This window comes from Barbus barbus (assembly GCF_936440315.1).
Source record: "Barbus barbus genome assembly, chromosome: 32".
In the NCBI taxonomy this organism is placed as follows: domain Eukaryota; kingdom Metazoa; phylum Chordata; class Actinopteri; order Cypriniformes; family Cyprinidae; genus Barbus; species Barbus barbus.
Window position 1 is genome coordinate 1,685,791 of NC_136760.1, and position 27,380 is coordinate 1,713,170.

The 27,380-nt window shown below is 36.1% G+C and overlaps 3 protein-coding genes across 3 annotated transcripts in view; 2 read left to right on the plus strand and 1 right to left on the minus strand.

Moving 5' to 3' along the window:
* Nucleotides 1-478: 478 nt before the first annotated feature.
* LOC306852652 (somatostatin receptor type 2-like) lies at nt 479-7,171 on the plus strand. Its single transcript, XM_079389655.1, has 2 exons — nt 479-607; nt 2,004-7,171. Exon 2 carries the CDS (start codon nt 2,078-2,080, stop codon nt 3,218-3,220), a length of 1,143 nt encoding a protein of 380 aa, XP_079245781.1. The 5' UTR covers nt 479-607; nt 2,004-2,077; the 3' UTR covers nt 3,221-7,171.
* A 3,473-nt stretch (nt 7,172-10,644) lies between these two features.
* Nucleotides 10,645-12,892, plus strand: LOC306852292 (tumor necrosis factor receptor superfamily member 13B-like; the record flags this gene model as incomplete). Its single annotated transcript, XM_079389005.1, has 4 exons — nt 10,645-10,759; nt 10,836-10,952; nt 11,792-12,034; nt 12,702-12,892. The coding sequence occupies 4 exons, from the start codon at nt 10,645-10,647 to the stop codon at nt 12,890-12,892; spliced, it is 666 nt and encodes a 221-aa protein (XP_079245131.1).
* A 2,966-nt stretch (nt 12,893-15,858) lies between these two features.
* LOC306852707 (ubiquitin carboxyl-terminal hydrolase 22) overlaps nt 15,859-27,380 on the minus strand; it is a 46,141-nt gene continuing 34,619 nt past the window's right edge. The window contains exons 7-13 of the mRNA XM_079389765.1: nt 25,074-25,176; nt 23,378-23,536; nt 23,180-23,306; nt 21,546-21,637; nt 19,626-19,688; nt 19,397-19,546; nt 15,859-16,898 (exon numbers count right to left, since the gene is read on the minus strand). Of these exons, the coding sequence (XP_079245891.1) occupies nt 16,856-16,898; nt 19,397-19,546; nt 19,626-19,688; nt 21,546-21,637; nt 23,180-23,306; nt 23,378-23,536; nt 25,074-25,176 (737 nt within the window). The 3' untranslated portion in view covers nt 15,859-16,855. The remainder of the gene's footprint in view (nt 16,899-19,396; nt 19,547-19,625; nt 19,689-21,545; nt 21,638-23,179; nt 23,307-23,377; nt 23,537-25,073; nt 25,177-27,380) is intronic.

Consider the following 27,380-nt stretch of genomic DNA (forward strand, 5'->3'; position numbering starts at 1 on the left):
ATATATATATATATAAGACATCATCCTCTTTTTTTCTCAAAGAATGTAGGGAAGATACACGAATTCTCAAAGTTTCTGAATCTAGTCCCACGTGCATTTATTTTAACCAAATCTAATTTTAAGCATTCGGGGATTTATATAATAATTATTTGGACCCCTGCCATATTTCCGTATCCTTACACAGCAATAATAACTGAATATAGTCCTGCACGTCATTTATATTAATGCACGTCGCGCGCGCGCGGGAGATATATGAAGGTGCGCGGGAAGCGCGTGCACGAGGATCTCACTGACATCTTTCATCTCTGACTGAAAACACCAAAGGAATTCGACCGCTGCCCCGAAATCTCGTTTGAAGTTGAAGTGTTTTAAATGTTTTGTGTTAAAACAAATGTTTTAGTTGATGTCCTGCAGAAATAACGGTCGTTTGTTATCTGAGGAGAACTGACGCACGAGCGGACGCGTGCGCGCTCATCAGGAGGCGTCAGGTCCGAGCGTCGTTTATTGTTGTTGGATATCGCGCTCGAGCGCAGTTTATAGTGATCCCTGGAAGCATGTGAAGCTCATATTACAGGAATGGATCTCCAAAGATGCCCCAAAACTACAGGTAAAGATTAATTCACATGGCATGCTGTCGTGAGCATATATTTAACTTTTTCATTTGAAAATAAAAAAGCATACGCTATAATTATGCTAATTATTAATAGCCGTTTTTAGGTAAAAACAGTTATGGGTTAACTTAGTCAGGCAGTTTTAGTTCATGTATAACTCATTTTGTGTCCTGTTTTCTATAATAATCCATTATTTAATACAATTTATGTCGTGTACTGGCTGTAAAACACAGGGTATATTTAGTAGCCTAAAGAGAAAGACTGTTTAATTGGTAGGCTATCTTTTTTAATTGCTTAATTAAATAGATTGAAGCGATGGAGAGTGTAGGAAACTCTAGGGTTTGATGTCAGTTTAAGATGCTGTGATGAAGATGATCTCTGTCATATAAACAGCAGAACAACACTGCAGTGCTTCACTTTTATATTCATTCATTCATCTGAGCGTTGGACAGCTAAATTAATTCTGCATCCTTTGTAAGATGATCTCTTCCAGATCAAATAGTTGTGCTGTTTGCTCAGTAAAGATCAATTAAACCTATATTTGCTAGGGCAAAAGTCAATGAGCTGTAGAATCCAGACAGACAAGGTAAAGTCCTTGTTTATCCATAGTTGCGGATCAGATTTGTAAGCAGAATTGAGAATCCAGCAGCGCGTGACCTTAAAATTGCAGGGCAAGTAAAACGCATGACTTTGGATTCATAATCAGTTTTGATAAAAGGGCTGTTTACATTTAATCACTTTGAGTAAAACACATTCCATTTTCACTTATAAATGTCAATTTTTTATTTTGTATATTGCTTTTATTTGTACGTGCTTCAGTAGAACAGATATAAACCCAGTCTACTGTTCTCTTGTAATATGCAAACATATCAGAATTCACATTTTCTGTTGCATGCTCCATATAGCAATATTGGTTGAGATTTGTGATTGTATGTATCTTATCCATGATTGCTCACTTACATGTGGGTTGAGGGATTCCCAAACTTTTGTATGTTGACGTAAACCCATTAGGGGCAGGTTAGCAACCATTTACACTTGTATTTGTCTCAAATGCATGAACTGACCAAGTGAAAACACTCATAGAGTATACGTTACATAACATTTAAAATGCCAATTTCTAAAATTTTGTGGTGTGCATTGAATTGTCATATTAACATTGAGTCTGAATTCAGTTTATTCTAATGTGGAAATCATGGCTACAGTCCACCATTAATACACCCAAAACAAGTCTAAAAATATTATGCATAAAAATTGACACTCACATGGTTAGGTTGATTGATTGATTAGGTTTTACTTCAACCAAGACAAAAAAGGCAGGTGTAGATGTGACATTTTCAAAATGACAAGCTTGGTTGTTAACTCATATTTCCTTGTTTTTATCAATGCACACAGGTTTCTCATTAAATTGCAGACTCTATCTTCATTATCCTTTTCCCGGTGAATAAACACCACAAAACACTGCCAAAATGGACACAAAATGGACATTTATGCCCAGTTCCAACATGTCCTTCCCTGACCGCCTGCTCAATGATAGTTTCTTCCCGGGGAACGAGTCTGACTTTGGTCTGGAGATTTACCCTCACAATAGCACCCACCCTGGCTTCAACCAAACCAGCTCAGCAGTCATCACGTTTGTGTATTTCGTCGTCTGCGCGGTGGGGCTCTGTGGGAACGCCCTGGTCATTTACGTCATCCTGCGCTACGCCAAGATGAAGACCGTCACGAACATCTACATTCTGAACCTGGCCGTGGCGGATGTCCTGTGCATGTTGAGCTTGCCTTTCATTGCCATTCAGCTCTCGCTGCTCCACTGGCCATTTGGATCCGCGATTTGCCGCATCGTCCTAACCGTGGACTCCATGAACCAGTTCACCAGCATCTTCTTTCTGACGGTCATGAGCTTCGATCGATACTTGGCCGTGGTGCATCCGATCAAATCCACCAAATGGCGAAAGCCGCGCATGGCCAAAACCATCAGTCTGGCCATGTGGGGCGTTTCTTTACTGGTTAACCTGCCGATTATGATCTACAGCGGCGTGAACATCAAAAGGAACGAGGCCCGGACTTGTACCATGTTGTGGCCAGAGCCACAGAACACCTACTACACCGCTTTCATCTTCTACACCTTCTTCTTGGGGTTTTTCTTACCACTGATAATCATCTGCATGTGCTATCTGCTGATCGTAATAAAGGTGAAATCCTCCGGCATGCGAGTCGGCTCCACCAAACGAAAGCGTTCTGAGCGGAAAGTCACCCGTATGGTGTCTATCGTAGTAGTGGTGTTCGTCTTATGCTGGTTACCTTTCTATGTATTCAACGTGACGTCTGTGACCGGAACCGTTCCCACCACAACTGTGCTGAAGAGCACCTTTGACTTCGTTGTGGTGCTGGGTTATGCCAACAGCTGCGCCAACCCCATCCTCTACGCCTTCTTGTCGGACAACTTCAAGAAGAGCTTCCAAAACGTTCTGTGTCTTAAAAGAGTCGGCGGCTTGGATGAGATCGAGCGCAGCGACAGTCGACAGGACAGGACTCGAATGGTCAACGACGTCATGACGGAAACGCAGAACGCCACGCTGCTCAACGGAGACCTTCAGACCAGCATCTGAGAAGAAGATAAAAGTCTGAGATTAGATGTTACATGAAATTGGTCCATTGAAATTCTCAGATTACCTGCGCTGGGAGAGATGTAGTATTTAAGAACAACAATAAATACCTAAACGCAACCCAAAACACATTTTTAGGACATCTGTGTGTGTCCTTTTGGGTGAGCTCGATCTGACCGATGTATTTAAGCGATGAGCAAATGAATGTCATTTACTGTAAATAACTCTAGTTGCTTTGTTTGGTGTTACTGTCTGAAGAAATTCTAAAGCTGTTTTGTTTATTATGAGTGTATGTTCACTTCAGTGCCAAAATTGTCTTTAAAGTTCGAAGATAAGTCATGGCCCTCATTAGATAAACATGATTTCATTCTGTTTGTGGAAACACAAGGCCCAGCTTGTTAGAGGCTTCTTATTATTCAAGGCTTTTTGTGATGATGAATACAAGATGAGTGAGTGATCCTCGACAAGGCCACATCGCTGAATAGAAATCTAAACAAAGATGTAGATTTCTGTGGCATATTTATTTGTTGTTATACTTAGAATATCTTGTTTACATGTAAAAATCTTCCCTCGTAATATCCCTCGCCTCTGGTTCCCAGAAGAGTTTTATTTTGGTAGAGGAAATGTACATAATGTTCAATGGAGAGGGGTAGGAAAAGATGGGCTCTGTTACAAAACTTAGTAAGCTTCCTATCTAAACAACATTTTCAGGCTGCTCCAAAAAGTGTAGGCAGCACCGTTTAAGATACCTCCTTCTTGGCCAGATTTCTAAGGCAGTATTTATACAGTATCCTTCATGAAAGAGGCAATCCTAAAATGCACAGTGAAAAACATTTAAATTAAAATGGACTACTTTATCCATATTTTGTGTGTTATGTGTTTTTATGCTTATTAGAGGATTGTTGTAACATACTAATCCGAATTCACAACGCTATCTCACGACCAATTCGTACGTATTTTATGGGGTGGCTAATTCGTACGATTTGTCTACACCCCAGTGACGGGTAAGTTTAGGGGCGGGGTTAGGTGTAGGTCACTCGTAAGAATTCATACGAATTGTGCAACTCGTAAAATAAATACGATTTAGCAAGAAAGGTCGTACGAATGACGAGTGAGTTCGTACGAATTAGCCACCTTGTAAAATATGTACGAATTATGAGATCAGGTTGGAATTCTATAGGAATCAGGAGTTATGGCTTTAAATGCACACTAGGTTTTGAAACAGAGCTGTAGTCTAATCTTTAGTTTAGAGCTTAATCGTTATCTGACCTGGAGAACTCGTTCACTCGTTGTTCTGAGAAAAGTATTCAAACAAGTGCATAATTGTGCAGTTCTTCTTGTCAAAAATATACCTCGTTATGTAACACAGGATCCATCATTGTGACGAATGCATCCCGTCACAATAATGCGGAAGCATCACTGCAGATGGACTGTTCTGTAGTGACAATGAATAGCATCAGCAGTCGTGCTTTACATTTGCATTGCTTGGAGGACTGTAAAAACAATTATTTATTCTAGCAAGGCTGATAAAACGATGCTGCAAGTGCCTTAAATAATCACTCAAAGACACAGAATGAGAGTCCATGTGCATTCATTCACAGAGCTTTAACAATAACCCCTCCACCTGAATGTACAATCCATTCATCTACTATTATATGCTTGTAAATAAGATGCTAATTGAAAACCGCTATCGCTCACAGAGCTGTATAATGTGTATATATTGAGCTGGCATTAACAGAATGTATTCAGCTCTTGCCCGTTCGAGGGGCTTAGATCATTTTAACATTTGCGAAGGGCTAAAACTGAACTTGTTTACTTTAGTCTGTCTGATTTCCAAGGGTCAGAATCAGATCTGTTATGCTGCAAGTGTTGTAAAGTGAATGAGTTCACGTTTAGAAGTGTAAACAGTTTTTTCTAGCATGGAAACAAACATATTTTGAAACCTGCAGTATTGATGACAGCAAAGTGGTTATCGCAGTATTCGTCAAGTACTTTGAGTTCAGTTCAATGTGCCTCAGGCAGAATAGGGTTTGTGTGTCATGTTTTAGTGTTGTATCTTATGTCAGGTTGCCTAGAGTCCCTTGTCTGATGGTGTGGGTACAATATAGCATTACCTTTATATTAATAACAAATTTCAAACATGTCCTTCATTTATTATACCAAATGTCTGTTATTAAAAAAATAGTTCACCCAAAAATGAATATTTCAAAGATGTAGATGTTTGTTTCTTCATCAGATTTGCAGAAATGTGTCACTGCATCAGTGTCTCAGCAATGGGTGCCGTCAGAATGAGTCCAAACAGCTGATAAAGATAATCCACACTACTCCAGTCCATCAGTTAACATCTGGAGAAGACAAAAGCTGAAACAAATCCATCAAGACGTTTTGAACTAAAAGTCCATAATCCATAATAAGGCTTCCTCCGGTGAAAAAGTCCATCTCCTGTTGTCTCTCACATCAAATCAGCCACATATTTGTTTAGAGCTGTTTAAGACTTGATCTGTGCAGATTTCTCTCTTGATTCAGACCAGACCACGTTTTAGCCACAGGCACTGGTTTGAAGTTAGAACATTTTAATGATGGATTTGTTACTTACAAACAGCTTTTTTCGTGGTGTGGATTATTGTGATGTTTTTATCAGCTGTTTGGACACTCATTCTGACGGCACCCATTCACTTCCATTGCTGAGACACTGATGCAGAGACACATTTCTCCAAATCTGATGAAGAAACAAACTCATCTACATCTCAGATGGCCTGAGGGTGAGGATATTTTCATTTTGTGTGGATGAACCATTCAGTTAAGTCTGGAAGAATGACTCATTCCTCACCTTCTTCAATAGTTGCTTGAATGAAGGCTGTGTATTGTGTGCTGCTTTTCTCTTACAGCGTGTGTGAGGGTCATCATAAGGATGTAGCATAGCTCAATGTCTGGCTGTGCTGAGATGTGCCTGTCATTCCCCTCGTTGCTAAGCTGCCACAGCTCAATTTTTGCCCAGTTATTTATTGTAAAGATCCAATTTATTACAACCCGCCCAAGCAGAATAATCCTCAGGACTAATTAAATGATTCCTCAAACACTGTTATTGGCAGGTCATTTGTGGAGAATGCAATTGCATTTTAATTAAATTGTACAAAGGTGCAAACTCATTTTAATGCTTATTTCTTTAAGTAGAGAAGGCCTCATTTGTTAACATGAGTTAATGCATTATCTAGTTATTTATTTATGGGTTAATGCATTAATATAAACAGTTATTTGTGTTTGTGTTAGTTCACAGTGCATTAACTAATGCTAACACAACTTTTAATTTAAAAACATATTAGTAAATGTTGAAATTAACACTAAGATTAAGTGGTATGCATTTAACATAAGAGTTGATTTAAAACTTCAACCAAAATACAAAATATTACAAATGACCAAACTGTAATAATATTTCATTTGTGAGGTGCAACTAAGTGATAATTAATATTATGAAGTTAATATATGTATGCATTTGTGATTAAAAGTGGCAGGTAATGACTTTCACTGGGAAATGTTCATTTAAAAGAATCCGCCGTGTATATTGCTGAGAAATCTGAGTCAAATTTACCCTTCAGCACAACTGACTAACTGTAATCATGACACATAAGAGAATCTTGACATGTAAAGATTTTAAAAGCAAGCTCCCCTCCGCTTTTTTTTATTTTGTTTTCAATCAAATTGTTGCAAATGTCTCCCTCTGTTGTCCAGTTTGGGTTTTGTTTTATATTTTAAAAGTGAAGGACTGTGGACCTGTGTTCAGGCTTTGTATCCTTTGGCTTGTATATGGATTATGCATCATGTTCATGACCTGTAATTATTGACAATTGTTGAGAAACGTGATCAAGTATCCGCCAACCTTTTTCAGTGTTGTTATTGACAAAAAAATGAAATGCATTACATTCATTTACCAAACAAATAAAGACTTAATATGTGAACAATGCTCAGTTTGATTTGTGTGTGTGCATAATGCTCAAATGAAGCTCAGTACACTTGGTATAACCTGAATGTAATGCAAATGTGTGTGCTAATTGTTTTCAGTTTATGATAGTATTATTTACTATATTTGATCAAATTGCTAAATATTATTATAAATTCAAATCGCTGTTTTCTATGTGAATCTATTGTAAAAATGTAATGTATTCCTGTGATGAAATCTGTATTTTCAGCATCATTACTTCAGTCTTCAGAGTCACATGATCTTCAGAAATCATAATAATATACTGATTTACTGCTGAGGAACATTTCTGATTATTATTAATGTTGAAAACAGTTGTGTTGCCGAACATGTTTGTGGGAAACCGTGAAACTATTTTTCAGGATTCACAGATCAATAAAAAGTTCAAAAGAACAGCATTTATTTAAAAATAAATTTTGCAATTTAATTTTGTTTGCAATTTAATGCACCCTTGATGAATAAAAAATGATTTATTTTTCTTTTACTGATCCAAATGTTTTTGAACGGTAGTATGTACGTGTATATATATGTGTGTGTGTGTGTGTGTGTGTGTGTGTGTGTGTGTGTGTCTATATATATATATATATATATTAATAATAATATATGTGTGTGTCTATATATATATATATATATAAGTTTATTGCAAAATATAATCAACAATAAATACGTTTAACATCAAATGAAATCATAAGTCTTCCACCGCATGCGTCTCTGTTTGACTGACACACAATGAAACCAAGGCAATAATGACTGCAGTGTTTATTCAAAACGAGGTGTTTGCTGTCATTTGGAGTCAACAGGTGTGGATATGGCCTGAGCTCTTCCTGCAGTGAGACACCATCTGTCTCTGAGGTTCAGCTTCACTGCTCCCACTGCACTGTCATGCCCAGACCTTCCTGCTGCCTTCAGAATAGCTTTTCTGCCGGTTTCTGTAGGTTGTCTAAGAAACACTCGTCTACTTGAGGTCTATTTAAAAGAAGTGCAGGTGCAAGGATGTGCTCAGATGAGTGTGCGATCGGTTTCGCCTTCAACGCAGTTTAGAGTCTCTGTCAAATGAAACACTGTTTGTGTTGCAAACATCAGGGAGTTCATCTTTTGTTTCAAAACTTGAGCCATGTGTCCCCCGAGGATAATGCATCTTCATTTTAAACCTGAGTCATCTTTATATGAATAATTTCTCTCCCTCTGAGCTCGTCTAGTCATTTAGTTCTCGTTACAGAATGAGAGCATTCAGCTGGAGAATCATTTGTTTTAATGTGTCTTTAATTTCTGCTTTATGTGCGCCTACAAGAAACTGCCAGATGCATCACAATTACCTGAAACAAGGACTTGAACTAGCTTATGTTTGACATTTGACACTTTCCAGTCCAAACTTAGTCATAAAGCCCCTGCAATGATGCTCTGAAACAAACAACATGTGTTTAAAATATTATTATTATTTTCATTATTGCTATTATTAAATAATATGGCATTAAGATATTGTAAAATATATTATAAAAATGTGAAATGAAATTATAAAATAACAAAAACATGGAATTAAAATATTATTCAACATGTAGTGAAAAATATGTACTGAACTTATATTGAATATTGAATCTATCTATCTATCTATCTATCTATCTATCTATCTATCTATCTATCTATCTATCTATCTATCTATCTATCTATCTATAATAATTATATATATATATATATATATATTATATAATATATATATCAAAGTTGTCCTAAGACATTGAACACATTTATATATATACACAAACACACACACACACACACACACGCTCACACACACATGTTGGTTTTTGTGGTTTATGGGGACTCTCCATAGGCGTAATGGTTTTTATACTGAACAAACTGTGTGTGCTATTGCCCTACACCAACCCTACACCTAAACTTAACCCTCACAGGAGACTTTGTGCATTTTTAGATTTTCAGAAAAACACCATTTAGTATGTTTTTTAAGCGTTTTGAATTACGGGGACATAGGCAGTGTCCTCATAAACCACCTTCATATTGTAATACCTCTGTCATACCCATGTCATTATACACATTTGTGTCCTCATAAACCACATAAACATGCACACACACACACACACAGACAGACACACACACACACACACACACACACACATATATATATATATATATAATTTATTTATGTTTCAGTTCCAAAACATTTTGGGTTTCCATGTTCTCAGATTTATTTGTATAACAAACTATATATTAAATAATCAAAGATCTTCATAAATGTGATGTGTGTGTACTGTAGTAAAAGCAGTTGCAGCAGTGTGGTCTCCAGGGGCTCAGTGTGGTTTTATTCAAATCATCTGCTGGTACAAATAGTCCCACGCTCACAGAAAGCTAAACTTCAGACCCCTCATGTCTCCATTCTCACTCGAGGTAAGTGCTGCACGTGCTTCAGATTTACACACATCCACGACACTTATGAAGCTGATTTGAAACAATAATCCGGAAATCTACAAGTTAGTTTAATGCAAAACTTAATTAATGCAATAATAAAATCAGCTGACCGTTAATTACAATCCAAACATTTTACATGATTTTTAAAAAAATATTTTTAAACAACATAACTCAATAATAATTGAGTTAATAATTACAGTAGATGAAGGTTCAATGCTTTTTTATATATATATTAGTGCTGTCAAATGATTAATCGTGATTAATCACATCCAAAATATGTTTTTTTTACAGAATATGTGTGTACTATGTATATTCATTATGTATATATAAACACACACACATACATACATGTATATATTTAAGAAAAATATGTTATGTTTATATATACATAATAAATATATACAGTACACACACATATATTCGGTAAACAAAAACTTTTATTTTGGATGCGATTAATTACAACTAATCATTTGACAGCACTAATATATATATATTTATATAAATATAATGTGTGTGTGTGTGTGTGTATAATGTAAAATCAAATAAATGACCAATTAAATGACAAATTATTCTAGTTTGAAGTAAAACAAGTATAACCCATGTTGTGTGAAATATATTCATGTATAATAAACAGATATATGGAATGCATATAAACTTTAGCTTTAGCTGTAAATGCCCATCTATATCTACCTAACTTCTGTGAATGAGTCATCTTACGATCATCTTCTTTGTGTGGTGGATGATCAGTCATGAACACGAGAAATGATTTTCGAGAAAGTCATTTTGAGGATAATATTTCTCGCTTTGCTTCCTCTGTGTGTGTCAGTTCAGTGAACAGTTACCTGACAATAACCAGGGATGTAATGCTGAAATATTAAACTAGCCTTTAAAACGATCTGTTCCATTAAAAGCAGAAGTGTTTATTCAGCTTTAGTCCATTGATTTAATCTGTGAGTCTCATTTCAAATCAAGAAGGTAGTACTCAGTGTGTGTATGGGCTGTGCAGGTGTTTGTCGGGGCTTGAGCGATGGCACAGAGCTGTCCGGAGGGTCAGTTCATGGACAGTCTGCTGCGGGGGTGTGTGTCCTGCAGCATGAGCTGTCACGACTATGAGATTCGCAAACGCTGCTCTCAATACTGTGGTAAGTTACACCGCCGTCTTCAGCTCACCTGTGTCCAGGGCATGGCCTGATGAAGGACTGTGATGTTGTGTGGCAGAGTCCTGGAAATGTAAAGCCGTGTCCGGTCAGTTCTACGACACGCTGCTGAAGAAGTGTCTGAAGTGCTCCGAGCTGTGTGGCAGTCACCCGGAGGCCTGCGCAGACGCATGCAGGAGTGAGTCAAGCATCTGCATCAATGAGTCACATGACCCTAAACACATCTCACAACAATCATACTTCACATTTTAGCTTTTGAATGCACAAAGTGACATTATGAGTACTATGGAAGCTTAAGTTTAGTGTAGGGTTAAAATAGAAATTCTGACTTTTCTTTTTCTTCAAAATTCTGAGCTTACATCTGCAATTAAGACTTTTTTAAGAATTCTGCATCTACATATTACAATTTTGACCTTTTTCCTTGGCATTCTGAGGGGGAAAGTCATAATTACAAGATAAAGGCTGAATTGTGAGATATAGATGCAGAGCTATTGAACTGTGAAACGGAAAAGTCAGAATGGTGAGATAAAAAGTTACAAATACAGTTTTTTTTTACAAATGCAGTCCATGGTGGTAACAAGCTTCATTAATGAATGAATGAATGAATGAATGATGCATTTATATAGCGCTTTATTGTGTATTGCTGTACACCCAAAGCGCTTTACAATCATGTGGGGGGTCTCTCCTCAACCACCACCAGGGCAATTAAATTAAAATACTACCACCTGCCTATGCAGTCTAATAATTAGAAATGAACCATGGTTTTATTATAGTACAATAATAGCCTATCCATGGTGTAGGCTATTGATTACAATTGGCATAAACACAGTTGTACTACTACAAATACTGTGCTTTAACTATGGTTAGTGCAGAAAAAACAGTCATTTTGTGGTTACTATGCTTTAGTAACCATGGTTCATTTTTGTATGGGATGGAATTTTTTTTTAAAAAGTGTCTGTTCTACAAATAAAAATGACTTGCATGTATATCTACACCTTTCTGTTGGCTGTGATCCAGACACAGGAGCGGTGTTCGTGACGCAGAGACCTGAAGTGCAGCTGGTCCCCGGCAACGGGCGCTCGGTGTCCGGATCGGCGCTGTACTCGGAGGCGCTGCTCTACTCGCTGCTAGGCCTCTGCATCATAGTGCTGATGTTCACGCTGACCGCTGCGGTCCTGCTGCTGCTCAAGAGAGCCAAACACCAGCAACAGCTGGACACCAAGAAACAACAGCCCAACAAACACGGACAATCCTCCGAAGGTCATTCATACTCAGATACACTATGAGGGATCGCAAAACATATTCAACATTTCTCCAATAACATTGAATGCTTTTGGTTTACCGTTTGTTTCATTTATCTATCATTTCATATTATGGCAGTGTTAATATATAATATATACATACACTATGATTTTATAGTGTGTGTGTATGTAAATACATAACTTTATAAATATAACTCATATATATATACACACATATGTATATATAGGGGCAAATGTTTTGACAAAATAAAGAGGTAATAACAAATAAAATAATTCAAAGTGATATTATTGATTTATTTTTGTCATAACATTATTATTACACAAATATTTAGTTAAAAATTTTGATTATTTTGACATTTTTGAACATATTACTTATAGTTCTACATACTTAAAACATTGAACATGTTCAAAACTTTCATCTAACCTAAATTTAACTAATTATTTTTGTGTATGCATTATTATTATAATACAAATATATATGGACAGTAGCCTACTTCTGTACTCTACAGCATTTAGAATGATGTTCAAACATTTAAATATCATTTGTCATAGGCCTATATTAAATTAACATTGTTTTATTTTTACAATATTTCTTGGTTCAAATGATGTTTTCTTGGTTTAGTTTTGCGGTCTCAGATTGTGAATATTGAAAGTGTTTATTGCAGATTCTCTGGTGGCTCGGGTGGATGAAGTGTCTCAGGAGGGCAGTGTGACTCAGGAGCGGCCGAGGGCCACAGAAACCTGCATCTACTGCTTCTCCGAGCACACAGACACGCTCTCTCACCCGCTCCAGATGCACAGCGATAAGAGCCGAGCGCTCAGGATCATCTGCTCACCGACTCAGACCAGCATGTGAACAGACGGCACATATAACTGGACCGCGTGTCACTCCTCAACAATTCCTATGGAAAAATGACTTCAGCTTAGTTTTAATAAATGCTGTATTTTATAGAGAGCACAACACACTTTGAAGGCCTCTTGACTCTGAAAGTACCTCTCATTCAACTTCATAAAATTAATAATTATATTGTGTGTGCGTTTATATATATACACAACACACAGAGACACACATGAATAAATATAAAAAATAAAACTACATACTGGAATTAGCAATGAAGGTACAATATGAAGTTAACTATAAAGGTCTAGTAACATTTGAAATTTGTTGCTGCTTCGCTCTCCTGTAAAATAAAGACAAAAAAGACAGTAAATAAAAGTGATCTAAAACTTCAAGTCACTCACTGGTCAATATTGAGCAGATCTGCACGTTCTGGTTTCCACGGTAACTGTGACTTCTCTGATTGGTGGAACTCACTTGAGAATTAAGAGGAATATACACTGATCTATAACAGATATATAGGTATCGATGTATATTATATAGCATTTCAGCCATTCAGCTACTAAACATGACTTTGTGGTTTAGAAAAATATCATAATTTAACAACACTGGAGTTCAATGTATCTTGAAAGGTTCGTAATAAACCATTTTTAAATGGACAAAAATTAAGATTTATCTGCGAGAATCTTCTGTTTTAAAGTTTAAGATAAGACACTACAAGGGAATAATATATATATATATATATATATATATGACCATACTCACATATAAAACCATACTATAGGCCTATATATTGCTCTGTTGGCTGTGGAGTCAAGACATTTGCAAATATGATTAAAATATGAATATGAGACAAAACTACAGAATGTCACATTTTATTATTAGCCGTTTCAACACATACATGTTTTACCAAATAAAAAGAACAGCACTTTTAGAGTTCATCCCACTCATTGATGTGAGCATAAGTATTGGGACAGTTGAACATAAGGCAGATATAAAAGATTAAAAGCTATTATTTAGTTGCAGATCCCTTGCACACAATCACAGCAGTGAGTCTGTGACCCATAGACATCACCAGACTCTTGCTCTCATCCTTTGAAATACTTTTCTCAGCCTTTAATGCAGACAATTCCAATTGTTGCTTGTTTTGGGGAGTTTCTGCCTTTACTCTCCTCTTCAGCTGCTGAAATTCATGTTCAATCAGATTTAAATCTGGAGATTGACTTGGGCAATCTAAGACTTTCCATTTCTTTGCTCTTATAAACTCCTTGACTGAACTGGCAGGGTGTTTTGGGTCATTGTCCTGATGCAATATGAAGCACTTCCCAATGAATCTGGTGGCATTTTCTTGAATATTGGTAGGCAAGATGGTTTTGCACCCTTCCAAAGTAATTCTGCTACTGTCATCATACATTAAGTCATCAGTAAAGTTGAGAGGGCCTGTTCCAGAGACAGCCATGCATGCCCATGCCATGACACCACCTCCACCATGCTTTACAGATGAGGCTGTATGCTTGGGATCATTGCAGTTCCCTTTTTTTCTCCACATTTTTTCTTTCCCATCACTTAGATAAAGGTTCATCTTTGTCTCATCGGTCCATAAACACAGTTCCAAAACTCTTCTGGCTCACCTTTGTGCTTTTTTGCAAACTCTAATCTTGCCTTTCTATGTTTGGTGCTGGTCAGAGGTTTGCATCTTGCTGTGTAGCATCTGTAATTCTGTGTCAAAGTCTCCTGAGGACAGTAGATTGTCAGAGCATCACCCCAGCTTTCTGGAAGTTGTTGGTGATTTTACAGACACGTCTTTTAGGGTTCATTTTCTCAGCTTTTATGATTTGTCTGTCATCAACTACTGTTGTTTTCTCAGTCGATCAGGTCGTTGTTGGTGGTTTCCAAACTCTTGATTTCTCCATGCCCTTTGTTTTTGCTAGAGCTCTAATTGACTTCCTCTTTTCTTTTAGCATCCAAATTGCTTGTTTTTCTCTCAAAGTCAGCTCCCCCGTCTTCATCCTGGTTTGTGTGTGTCATCATCGAATGCATGATTCAGAATAGAGAAGTAATGGATATAACTGATACGACACATTCCCTGCTTTTAATATCTGAAGAATTAATGCAACAGGACACAGCTGATCACTTAGAAAGACCTGTGAGGCAACTGCTCCAATACTTATGCTCTCATCAGATAGAGGGATGAACTCTAAAAGTGCTGTTCTTTTTATTTGGTAAAACATATATGTGTTGAAACGGCTAATAATAAAATGTGACATTCTGTAGTGTTGTCTCATATTCATCTTTTAATCATATTTGTAAATGTCTTGACTCCACAGCCAACAGAGCAATTCTGTCTTTACTTCTCCAATACTTTTGGAGGGAACTGTGTGTGTGTGTATATATATATATATAACAGAAAGCCAGATTGTAAACCGTGGTTTGATTTTGTTGATATATTAAGTTTTATAGAGAGTATTTTAAATTTTTCTTTTTATCACTCCATAAATCAGAAAATACTGTTAATAGACAAACACAAATACATTTTCACCATGTTTTTAGGAATGAAATGTTGTATAAAAGCAGGTGAATGTTATATGAACAAACCGCTCCGTAAAAGCCTTCACAGGAATAATGTGCTGCCGAAGCCTTTAAAGACGAGGATTGATACTGAAATCTACAGATGCAAATATATAAACTGCAATAAACACTAAAAATTAGTATTTTGGATTTTTTTCCTCACTTTTCTGCCAGAAGACATGTTATGGAAGCAAAAGAGCCCAAAATCTGGATGAAAAGCAATGGTTTTGCCTGTAGCGTCTCGCTTTGAGTTTCATCTGATGTTTTTTCATCAGAAATAAAGATGGCCTAAAAACGAGTATAAGAGACGCTGAATGCAGAGAATGTTAAAAACCAGAACAAAGGATTCAGAGAACCACGAAAAGAAATTAAGAGAGAAAAACGCTAAAAAAGATAAAAACTGGCTCAAACAGAAAGACTTCAGAGAAACGAACGCTGAACCAATCACACGACACAGCGCTTTTTCTTCATTTTTTTTTCCATTGATTTCTTTTACATACATTACATACATACATACTATACATAGATACATAATTAACATTTATAAAATCCTCCCCAAAGTCTTTCAGCATCCAGTTTAAACAGCATGCCAAGTTTGAGTACTGATTCAGTACACACACACACACACACACACACACTAACACCACCAACACACAGGCATCACACAAAAGGAAAACGTCTTCATTCACAATGCATCTGAAACACGACCGGACCGGCAACCCAAACCAAAGACTAAAGATGCGACGAAGCACAAACACCTTCTTTCCATTCACTCCGAAGCACGTGATGAGGGTATAGGACACGGAAACAGAAAGCAATGACTTATAAAAATAGATTTATATATAGATTTGCATGTGCGAGAGACATTTCCAGCCTAAAGAAAAAGACGACGAGGGCAGTGAATGAAAAAACAAATCAAAAGTGCTGGACGAGGACAGGATTTCCAAACTCAAGCGGCGAACGACGATATAGGTTTACGCTGAAGTCAATAACACCATTCTGTTGCATTCAGTACATCGATAATGCATACGAAGAAATAAAAAAGGAATATTTTCCCTCATATACTTCTCGGAAAATCATCGGAGGAGGATGAGAAAGCGCGACAGGCGTGAATGTTTGCGATTGGCTCTGGGAGAAACGCAACAGAGTGAAATGTGAGTGCTGAGATGTCAGTCTGTGTCTGTAGTGAGGTTCCTCCATCAGCTCCTCCGCGTTCGGTCAAGTATGCTCCGTGCTCAGTGCAGATTGGTTTAGCTGTGTCATTTTTTTTTTAATTACATGTTGTTGTTTTGATTTCTTTAGAGAGAAGGCTTCTGTTGCTGCCAGCTCTGGTGGGATGAGCAGGTGTCAGGCTGGCCGTCACTCATATGATCCTCTCTTCACAGCTTTGACTCGGCCACTCCTGCGTCGCCATTATTCATATTCAAGGAACTGCTTATGGTAAAATAACAAGTACCTGCAAAACAGAAAAACACGTTTTTTCTTTTTTTAGAAACAGTAAAAAAAAAAAAAAAAAAAAAAAAAAAAAACACCTTTTACAAAGGAGAGGTATTTTAATATAATTTGTACTTTTATATTTTTAGTTTTTATTTTAATTTTAGTAACTATATGGTTATATAGTCATAGATTTTATACATTTTTAATCAAAGTATTTTTATAAATGTGACCATGGACCACAAAACCAGTCAATTTAATGAAATTGAGATTTATGCATCATCTGAAAGCTGAATAAGCAAGCTTTCCATTGATGTATGGTTTGTTATGATAGGACAATATTTGGCTGAGATACAACTATTAGAAAATCTGGAATCTGAGGGAGCGAAAAAATCTAAATATTGAGAAAATCTCCTTTAAAGTTGTTCAAATGAAGTTCTTAGCAATGCATATTACTAATCAAAAATTAAGTTGATATATTTACAGTAGGACATTTACTAAATATCTTCATGGAACATGATCTTAATATCCTAATGATTTTTGTCATAAAAGAAAAATGTATAATTTTGATCCATACAATGTATTGTTGGCTATTGCTACAAATATACCTGTTACTAATGACTGCTTTTGTGCTGCAGGGTCATAAATAAAGTTATTTTAATTTGTTTTTATTTCAATTAACGTTTATTTTATTTCAAGTACATTTTTTTAACTCAATAAAAATTATATTTAATCAAATAAAATACAAATTTAATTTCTGCTTTAGTTATTTTGGCACATCAGGACAAACTAAATAAAAATGTTGCCCTGGCAAACAGCTGAAATAAGTTATTTTTTATTATTAGCTTTTATTTTTTAAAGCTCAATTTTTTATTTTTAGTTCACTATAATAACCCTGTTACAGAGTATTTCCTGTCATTTCTAGAAAAAAAAAGGCTTTTATATTAAAAAACCTGCTTTTATGCTAAAATCAGCCCAAAGGCCGCAAAACGTATTTAAACACTTAAGTCAGTAAATTATATTTAACTTATTATATGTATATATATATTACACCCTATAATGTAAATTATGAACGCTGCTGTATTAAATACATAATAATAAACCAAGCAGGAAAGAATTATTATATGGCAAGCACAAGCTCACTTTAAAGAACAAGATTTTACAGTAAATAATAAATAATTCTAGTACAGTAGGTACACACATCAAAACTAATCAACTAATCTGTGCAATTTTGTACAGAGTAATTTCTACACATTTCTTATTTAACAATAATAATGCTATTATTATGATATTAAATGAGAAATTTATAGAAATATTAATTAATTACTAATGTGTGTAAAACAACAACAGTAAAATATTAATACAGTAGTACTAGCAGTAATAATAATAAGAATAATTATGTTCAAGAAATTTGTGAAAAGTGAATTTTGGCAAAAAACAAATCTATATTTATCACAATATTAATTTGTATTATTTTATCATTTTTAATTTGTATTTATTATATAAGCAACAGCAACAACATCTATTGTGTTATCATCATCAGTACTATTATAAGAATCTATATTTTTTAAGAAATAAAAATAGTTGTTTGCTAATGTGTGTAAAGCAAAAGTACTGCACTATTGTAAAATATAGTACTACTACTGTAAATAATAATAATAATGAAATCAGTATTTATAAATCTTTTAAATCGCAAGTGTCCCTGGTTTTGGTGTGAGTGTGTGTGAGTGTGTCTGAGTGTGAGTGTGAGTGTGTGAGAGTGTGTGAGAGTGTGTGAGAGTGTGTGAGAGTGTGTGAGAGTGTGTGAGAGTGTGAGAGAGTGTGTGAGTGAGTGTGAGAGTGTGAGAGTGAGTGTGTGTGTGAGAGTGTGTGAGAGTGTGAGAGAGTGTGTGAGTGAGTGTGAGAGTGTGAGTGTGAGTGTGTGTGTGTGAGTGTGTGAGTGTGAGTGTGAGTGTGTGAGAGTGTGAGAGAGTGTGAGAGAGTGTGAGAGAGTGTGAGAGAGTGTGAGAGAGTGTGAGAGAGTGTGTGAGTGAGTGTGAGAGTGTGAGTGTGAGTGTGAGTGTGAGAGTGTGTGAGAGTGTGAGTGAGTGTGTGTGAGTGAGTGAGTGAGTGAGTGAGTGAGAGAGAGAGTGTGTGTGTGAGTGTGAGTGTGTGTGTGTGTGTGTGTGTGTGTGAGTGTGAGTGAGTGAGTGAGTGAGTGTGTGTGTGTGTGTGAGTGAGTGAGTGAGTGAGTGAGTGAGTGAGTGAGTGTGTGTGTGTGAGTGAGTGAGTGAGTGAGTGAGTGAGTGTGTGTGTGTGTGAGCGAGTGTGTGTGTGAGTGCGAGTGCGAGAGAGTGTGAGTGTGTGTGTGTGTGTGTGTGAGTGAGTGAGTGAGTGAGTGTGTGTGTGTGTGTGAGTGAGTGTGTGTGTGAGTGTGTGTGAGTAAGTGAGTGAGTGTGAGAGTGTGTGTGTGTGTGTGTGTGTGTGTGTGTGTGAGAGTGTGTGTGTGTGTGTGTGTGAGTGCGTGTGTGTGAGACTGACCCCTCGCTGTCCAGAACATCTTTAATGCTGGCTTTAGTGATAATAGCATCATCACATTTAAACCACTGGTCCTTGTGCTGGCGGATGAACGTGGTGTAATGACCGCTCTCCAGCGTGCCCTGATGATTGACCACCGCGAACAGAGAATACCTGCAGCAGACACACAGAGACGCGTCACAGGACCCATCTCCACACCTGATCACACTGAACGCAGCAGACGCTCACTCACTTGTTATCGTTGTTCAGCGAGTCGACGGGCTGCTGGTACTGTCCGTTCATCCGGCTCTCTTTACTGGGAGACAAACAGGACATTATCTTACTGTCTGCACTGACAGGGAGCTAGAACATGTCTTATCACGATCACAGTGAGCCAAATCATCACAGTTATCAGCAGGGCTGCAAAACAATGTGTTTATACACACAAAGTCAATTTAAAGACAAAACTTGGTGAAATGATTTGTGTGTCAGTACTTTTAATAATTGTTTTGTAGCCCTAGTTATCAGTATTAATCACAGTATTCTTAAAATGTCCTGGAAATGTTCAAAAAGTACCGACACATGAATCATTTCACCAAGTTTTAGATTTAAAATCAACAAACAATAAATAGAAATACTTATAAAGACTTAAAACAATAACATTACCAATGATGTCCGGATTTTAAATGACAACATGACTGGGAATAATTTATTTAATAGCATGTTCAAATAAAGCTTTAAAAAAAAAAAAAAAAAGTTTCATAAAATCGTCAAGCTCATACGGAAGCGTATTGCATTCACTTGAGGAAAAAAAATCTACTCTGTTTTTCTGAATTAACGACTTAATTATCTCAGAATTACGAGATAATTAAGTCGTTAATTCAGAAAAACAGAGTAGATTTTTTTTCCTCAAGTGAATGCAATACGCTTCCGTAAGCTCACATTTCAACCTTTAAGTAAAGAAAAGTGTCAAAATGATAATCGATTAATAAATGATGTATTTTATCTGCTCCATAAATAATTCTACATAGTTTATCTGAATTGTTTAAATGTGTAGACAATAAATGTGTCTTATTTGTAAGTCGCTTTGGACAAAAGCGTCTGCTAAATGACAAAAGTAAAAAAGTAAAGAGTGTAAAGACCATCGACTCTACCGTGCGACTCCACCGGGCAGGGACACCGGCAAGGGATAGTAGTAGCTTTTTATTTAATTTTTTCATTGATATGTTTATTATTGAAATGTTGTTGTTATATGCATGTGTTAATTTTATTTAATTTCTTTATTTTCTTAAATATGTGGGTAGATAGTATTTATAGAGTTGTAACTTTTTAGTTTTAGTTACTTTTTCTTATTTGTAAGTCGCTTTGGACAAAAGCGTCTGCTAAATGACAAAAGTAAGTAAAGTAAGTAAATGTGATGTAGAATTTTAACCCTGCAAGTAAATGCATTTTGTGCTTTTAGTCTTTTTAATTTTTAGTTTATTGATTAACTTAGTTTTTTTTAGATTGCAATGTTACATTAGAATGAAATGTGATTTTAACCCTTTTTTGCACATAATATATAGGCTTACACATGTAACATTCACTTTGTTTTCATAGCCTGTAATATGTATTATTTTGTTAGACCATATTGGGCGGTATGTGAAATTAAATATATATTAAATACAGATTTTTTTAAAATACATATATACACCGAGATATATACCGTGTATCGCAATTCGGCCAAAAAATACCAAGATGTGAATTTTTGGCCATATCGCCCAGCCCTACCAGCAGGTGGCGCTTCTGGAGCAGCAGAATTACAGCGGTTTCCCGTAACCTCCAGCGTTGCGATTAAAACACTACTTTATTAGGCATCATATGGAGTGAAGATGATGAAAAAATGCCATCGAATCTTTCTGAAGACAGTCAGAACCTTCAGGTACATTCATATAATGAATTAATTTGAATAACTCCCTTAGCACTCTTTTAAAACCTCCCAGCTTTTCCACCATGTTTTCACACAAAACATAACCACTCTGTGTGCACCTGCTTTATGCTGCACAGTAGTCATTTATCCAGAGTTGTTCAAATCGCGGAAATCGAATACGGTTTTAATGATAATTAAAATATGAAACAGTAATACCAACGGTGGGGAATTGTTATCATCATTTATTTACACTGGAGCTCGTACCTGGAGGCCATGAAGGGCGTCATGTCCAGCTCTAGAGGAAAGGACACATAGGTGGTGATCTTCCGCCGGAGCTTCGCCGAATGCTCGAACCGCTGGACAGGAGAAACCGGAGCAATCAAACACACAGAGCCGTGAGTGTAAAGAAACACAGAAACAGAAGGAAGCGCACGGGTCGCCCACAGACCTTCTGTTGCGTCTGATCAACACTCAGTTTCCAATCTTTGAAAAATATTCTATGTTTTGGCAGATCTTGGCCAGACTACCGTTTCAAAGTACAGATGCACCAATATAAACACACTGTCTGATGATAACCACCTAATAGCTGATAATTATGCTAATGTTATGGCCAATACCAATAAATGTATAATAATAATAAATATATTTATGTTTATTTATCATGTAACACCAGATCAGAAGCAATGGCTTTAAAAGTTGCGCTACAATTATTATTATTAATAATAAAATCAAAATCAAACAAGAAATGTATATTGAAATTGACGTTCCATACTATTCTGGGTAAAACAACAAATAACAAAATAATGTTTTTACAGTAGTAGTAGCAATGATAATAATACAAATAATAAAAACCTAAAATAAATTTGTGAAAACTGAAGTCTGCCATCCAAACCAATTACAGAGTTACAGAATTATAATATTTCTAAACACTCTACATTTAATACCAACATTAATATTTCATTAGAAATAGATATGTAGAATTATTAAAATTTTATACTAATGTGTATAAAACAAGATATTAATACAGTAATAATAATTAAAATAAATTATCTAAAATAAATTTGTGAAAAGTGAATTGTGGTATCAAAACCAGTTACTGAGTAATTGTATTTTGAATATTATACAGTAGCACAGAATTTTAATATTGCTAAACAATTCTCATTTTAATACTTTAAAAAATATATATATTTTTGGCAACATTTAATAATATTAAAATGATAATTAAATGTATAGAAATATTAAAATCATATCCTAGTGTGAATAAAACAAAAATAAAATATTACAGTAATAATAATAATAATAAAAAGGAAATTTTGAAAAGTGAATTATGAAATAAAACTAATTACTGTGTATAATTTTTTTTTTTACATAGTACACAGTATTATAGAATTGTGATATTTCTGTACATTTATAATGTAATACATTTATAGTAATAAATATTATTTTAATAATATTTAATATTAATACATTTACATTAATAAATATTAAATATTATTTTAATAATATTAATAACAGTAGTTATAATATTTGCCATTATTATCAAACTTCTGTAATTACATTTGTGAAAATAATAATTAACAGTGAATTCTGGATTCAAAGCAATGTGCAGTATTAAAATAGCCATTCATTTTTATATATGCTAAAAACTACATTTAACAGTGGTATTAAATCTATTAGCATGCCAAGATTATCTAAACATAAGAAAACAGGAGAAATAAGCATGCACAATTATAAATATATTGCTCAGTATATAAAAATGATAATCAATTTTATCAGATATAATTTAAATGATCAATAATATTGACTTTTAGTTGATATATCTTGTATCCTTACATCAAAGTGGCTCATATACGATGCAGTTTGACGTGTAAAACAGACTGTAATGCATGCAAACTCACTTTGAGGTGGAAACACGCCACGATAGGAAGCCTCTTCATAGTCAGCTGCTTGGTGGACTCCTGGTAACTATGGCAACCGCTGCATTTGATCTTGGCGCTACTTCCTAAGTGTTCGGGTCGAGTGAACCTGCAATGCAGAAGCGTGAGTCAGTGGCGATCGCAGACACGGCCGTCCGGTGCGTGCAGGTGCGTCTGTACCTGCGTAAGCAGTCTGTGAGCGTGGTGGCTCCGCTCGGGTGACCGTCTCCGTTCACCACACTGCCGTCGCTGCCCGGGCTGAGCGGCCAGAACGGGGTGGATGACCCCGGCAGATCCAGGCTGATGTCCCAGAATGGGTCTATTGTTGTGGAAACCCCACTGCGGACGAGAAAACACCAAATGTGACCCTGGAGCACAAAACCAGTCATAAGGGTCAATTTTTTTAAATTGAGATGTATACATCATCTGAAAGCTGATAATCTTTCCATTGATGTATGGTTTGTTATGATAGGACAATATTTGTCTGAGATACAACTATTAGAAAATCTGGAATCTGAGGGAGCAAAAAAATCTAAATATTGAGAAAATCTCCTTTAAAATTGTTCAAATGAAGTTCTTAGCAATGCATATTACTAATCAAAAATGAAGTTGATATTTACAGTAGGAAATGTACAAAATCTCTTAATTTAACAATGTTTACTTAACATCCTGATTTTTGGCATTTAAAAAAAAAAAGGATAATTTTGACCCCTACAATGTATTGTTGGCTATTGTTACAAATAAACCTGTTACTTATGACTGCTTTTGTGCTCACAAATAATCAGCAAAAAGAGCAGCGCTTCTGTCTGCTTGTCAGTTCTTGTACTGCACAGCCTGAAAATAACTCTAATTAGGTGGAAGTCATTAAACCTGCACTTGATAGACGCAGCAGGACCTGAATGGGCGGAGTGCAGTACCTCTGTTAAACACCGGGTGGCGCTGAGGAGCATCAACCTGTGCATTTCACACAGGATCTGAAAACTCCTGGGTATTTAAGTGGAATTCAAACTGGGTTACATATAGAACACAGGACACAGACACCGGCTCCGTTCCAAAACCTAGTGCGCTGCCTACGTAGGGAGCATTTTAAGGCAACACAGATTTGATTGCCGTTTCAAAAAAGTAGGAAGGATAACTATGCTGCCTACTAAAATTAACATGTGGACCTCAAATTTAAATGCTGATTGTATACATAATTTATACAATACCAAAAAATACTGATAAAAAATTAATTAAATTTTAAATTTTTTTACATGTACCTATTTTCAAATTAAATATTTTAGCCAATATTTTCTGCGAAAAAAGTACTGATAAAAATTTGAATAAATTACATATTTAAACTGTGTAAAATATTTAAATGGACAAATGTTTTTTATTATATTTGTGTGCAAACAAATTACTCGTTAAATTGGATTTTTCTTTTTTTTTTTTTTATATTCAAACATGACACAAAAATATTAAATTTTCTAATTAAATAGTTTCGCAATATTTTTGGGCAAAAAAAGTACTCAGAAAAATTCTAATAAATTAAATATTTAAACCGTGTAAAATACTTAATTAGATCATATTTTTATTTATTTCGTTTGTGCAAAAAAAAAAAAAAATACTGATAAAAATTCTAATAAATTAAATATTTAAATACTGTGCAAAATTAAATATTTTTCATATATGTGTGTGTGCGTTTGCAAAAAGCACAGATAAAATGTGAAATGACAGAATTTCTTATTTTTGGGAGAACTGTCCCTTTAAAAAAATACCTTATTCACAAACAAACTAGCAGAATAACACATCAACACATTCAACTCAATGCATCTATTTAAGCAAGAACAGATGCATGAGCGACTGATACGGAGATCGGCTCTGCGTCGGCTCTTACTGGCAGACTTGGCAGGTGACGTCAGACTGCAGGCCTCCTGTGAAGATTTGGTCAATGATGCAGTTGCAGTGGTTTGGGTTGTTGGCTTTTTTCCCATTGTCATCTTCTTAGTGGACATGGAAGCAGCATGTGAACACACACACACAGACAGAGAGGGAAAGAGAAGGTCTGATTAGAAGGCAGCACTCGGTTTGCTGCAGAAACACCCCTCCCTTCACTTTCACACTGCAGGAGGAAGACTGAGGTCCATCTCCCCCTCACTTCCTCTCCAGAGCGTCTGATTCTCCCACTCTCTGACCCTGACTCTGCATTCACTGCGTCAGGACATGCACACCGTCAATGTTTAAGGCTTTTCACAGGAATTGTTTCATCCTACAGAGTAGGGCTGGGCGATAGGTGCAAAAATTCATCTCTCTGTATTTTTTGGCTGATTTGCGGTATATATCTCGGTATTTTCTTTTGTATTTGGATTAAACAAATAAAGTGAATGTAACCATATATTGTTAAAAAAGCTAACATTGCAATCTAAAAACAAAAATAATGCTTCTAAAGCAGAAGTTAAATTTACTAAACTAAAAATGAAAATAAAAGCACAGACTAATTGAGTAAAAGGCTGTTTTGATTACCCCATTACAGTCGCTTACAGTTAGGGCTATCATACAAATACTCACTTGTATTATTTATTGTCCAACTATTTAAATATTTCAGCAAAATGTATATTTTAGTCAGAGTTATTGCGCTCCGGTTACATTGCACTCTGTCTGTTTGGAGCGCATGCGTGCGGCGGCGCTCGTTCTGAATGAAGTCGGTGAAGTTTAGCGGAGAATCGCAAAGCAAAAGCTCATGCACTTCTGACAGCAAAATGGAAATATTTCCATGGCTTCCTAACATTTACAGATGGAGAATATACCTGTGAAATGTAAGTTATGCATTAAGGAAACCAGCACATCTCAAACACATTAAACAGCGCGAGTCTATCAACGGCACACGCAGCCTTTCAGTCAGAGCCGCTTTAAACTGAAAACTAAACTATAGGCTTCTACACTGAACAAAATTATAAACGCAACACTTGTTTTTGCCCCCATTTTTCATGAGCTGAACTCAAAGATCTAAGACTTTTTCTATGTACACAAAAGGCCTATTTCTCTCAAATATTGTTCACAAATCTGTCTAAATCTGTGTTAGTGAGCACTTCTTCGCCGAGGTAATCCATCCACCTCACAGGTGTGGCATATCAAGATGCTGATTAGACAGCATGATTAACCTTCTGTGTACATAGAACAAGTCTTAGATCTTTGAGTTCAGCTCATGAAAAATGGGGGCAAAAACAAAAGTGTTGCGTTTATAATTTTGTTCAGTGTATAACTTACGAGGTTTTTTTTTTTTAAGCCCTTCATATAAAGTTTGTCACGCGTTTAGAACAAATTGTATTATGCACTTTTTCCACAGTAGCTCAGCTTGTGTCCTCCACTGTATTTTCAGATGAGCTCGTTTTCAAACTACTGTACTGTATATAAATATAAACGGTATTGCCTCGTATCGTATTGCTTATAAAGAATATATCGTACAAACTCGATATACCGCCCAGCCCTACTACAGATCGATGACTCTATGAATGAAAAGCTCTTGCATGAGAACTGCTGACATGCTATTACAGCGCTGCAAGTCCTCTTTACCAGACCCAGCTCCAGAATCAAATCACTGAGGGTGATATATGTGTGTGTGTGCGCGCGTGTATGTTTGTGTGTGCGCGTGCGTGTGGGGCAGGGCTTTGTGTTTGTCCAGCCAATGGAAGACGATGTGGCTCAGAATCCACACACTTCCTCTTTAACAGATCAATCTCAATCTGCAATCTCATTCTGTTCCGGCTCGTCCTGCTTTCCCACAGCAGATGAGCTCTGGAATACAGCTGTCACTATTAACACGCGTCACGCAGCCTTCCTTCATTACCTCTCCTGCTCCGTACCACCCTTTACATCTCAAAACTAGCTAGGTGGGACTAATATGATTAACTAGCTAATGCTATGTTCAGGAGATGGATTGCCTGACACAGGAACAGTTTCTTCCCTCAGCCAATCCATCTCATGAACACTTCAACTCTTAACAATAAACATGAAACACATCATACTATCATACTATTTATTTTACACATATTCATTACATTTCAAATTTGCACCTAACATACCTGTGCATAATGTATTGTCTATTTTGTATATTGTGTTTCTGCTATTTGGCACATTGTCCATTTTTGTATATTTGTACATTATTTATTATTTTATTATCTGTGTCCTGTTGCTGTTATTCTGT

Excerpts from the sequence above, each read along its gene's own strand:
- LOC306852652 (XM_079389655.1), top strand. The coding sequence starts at position 2,078 with ATGGACACAAAATGGACATTTATGCCCAGTTCCAACATGTCCTTCCCT.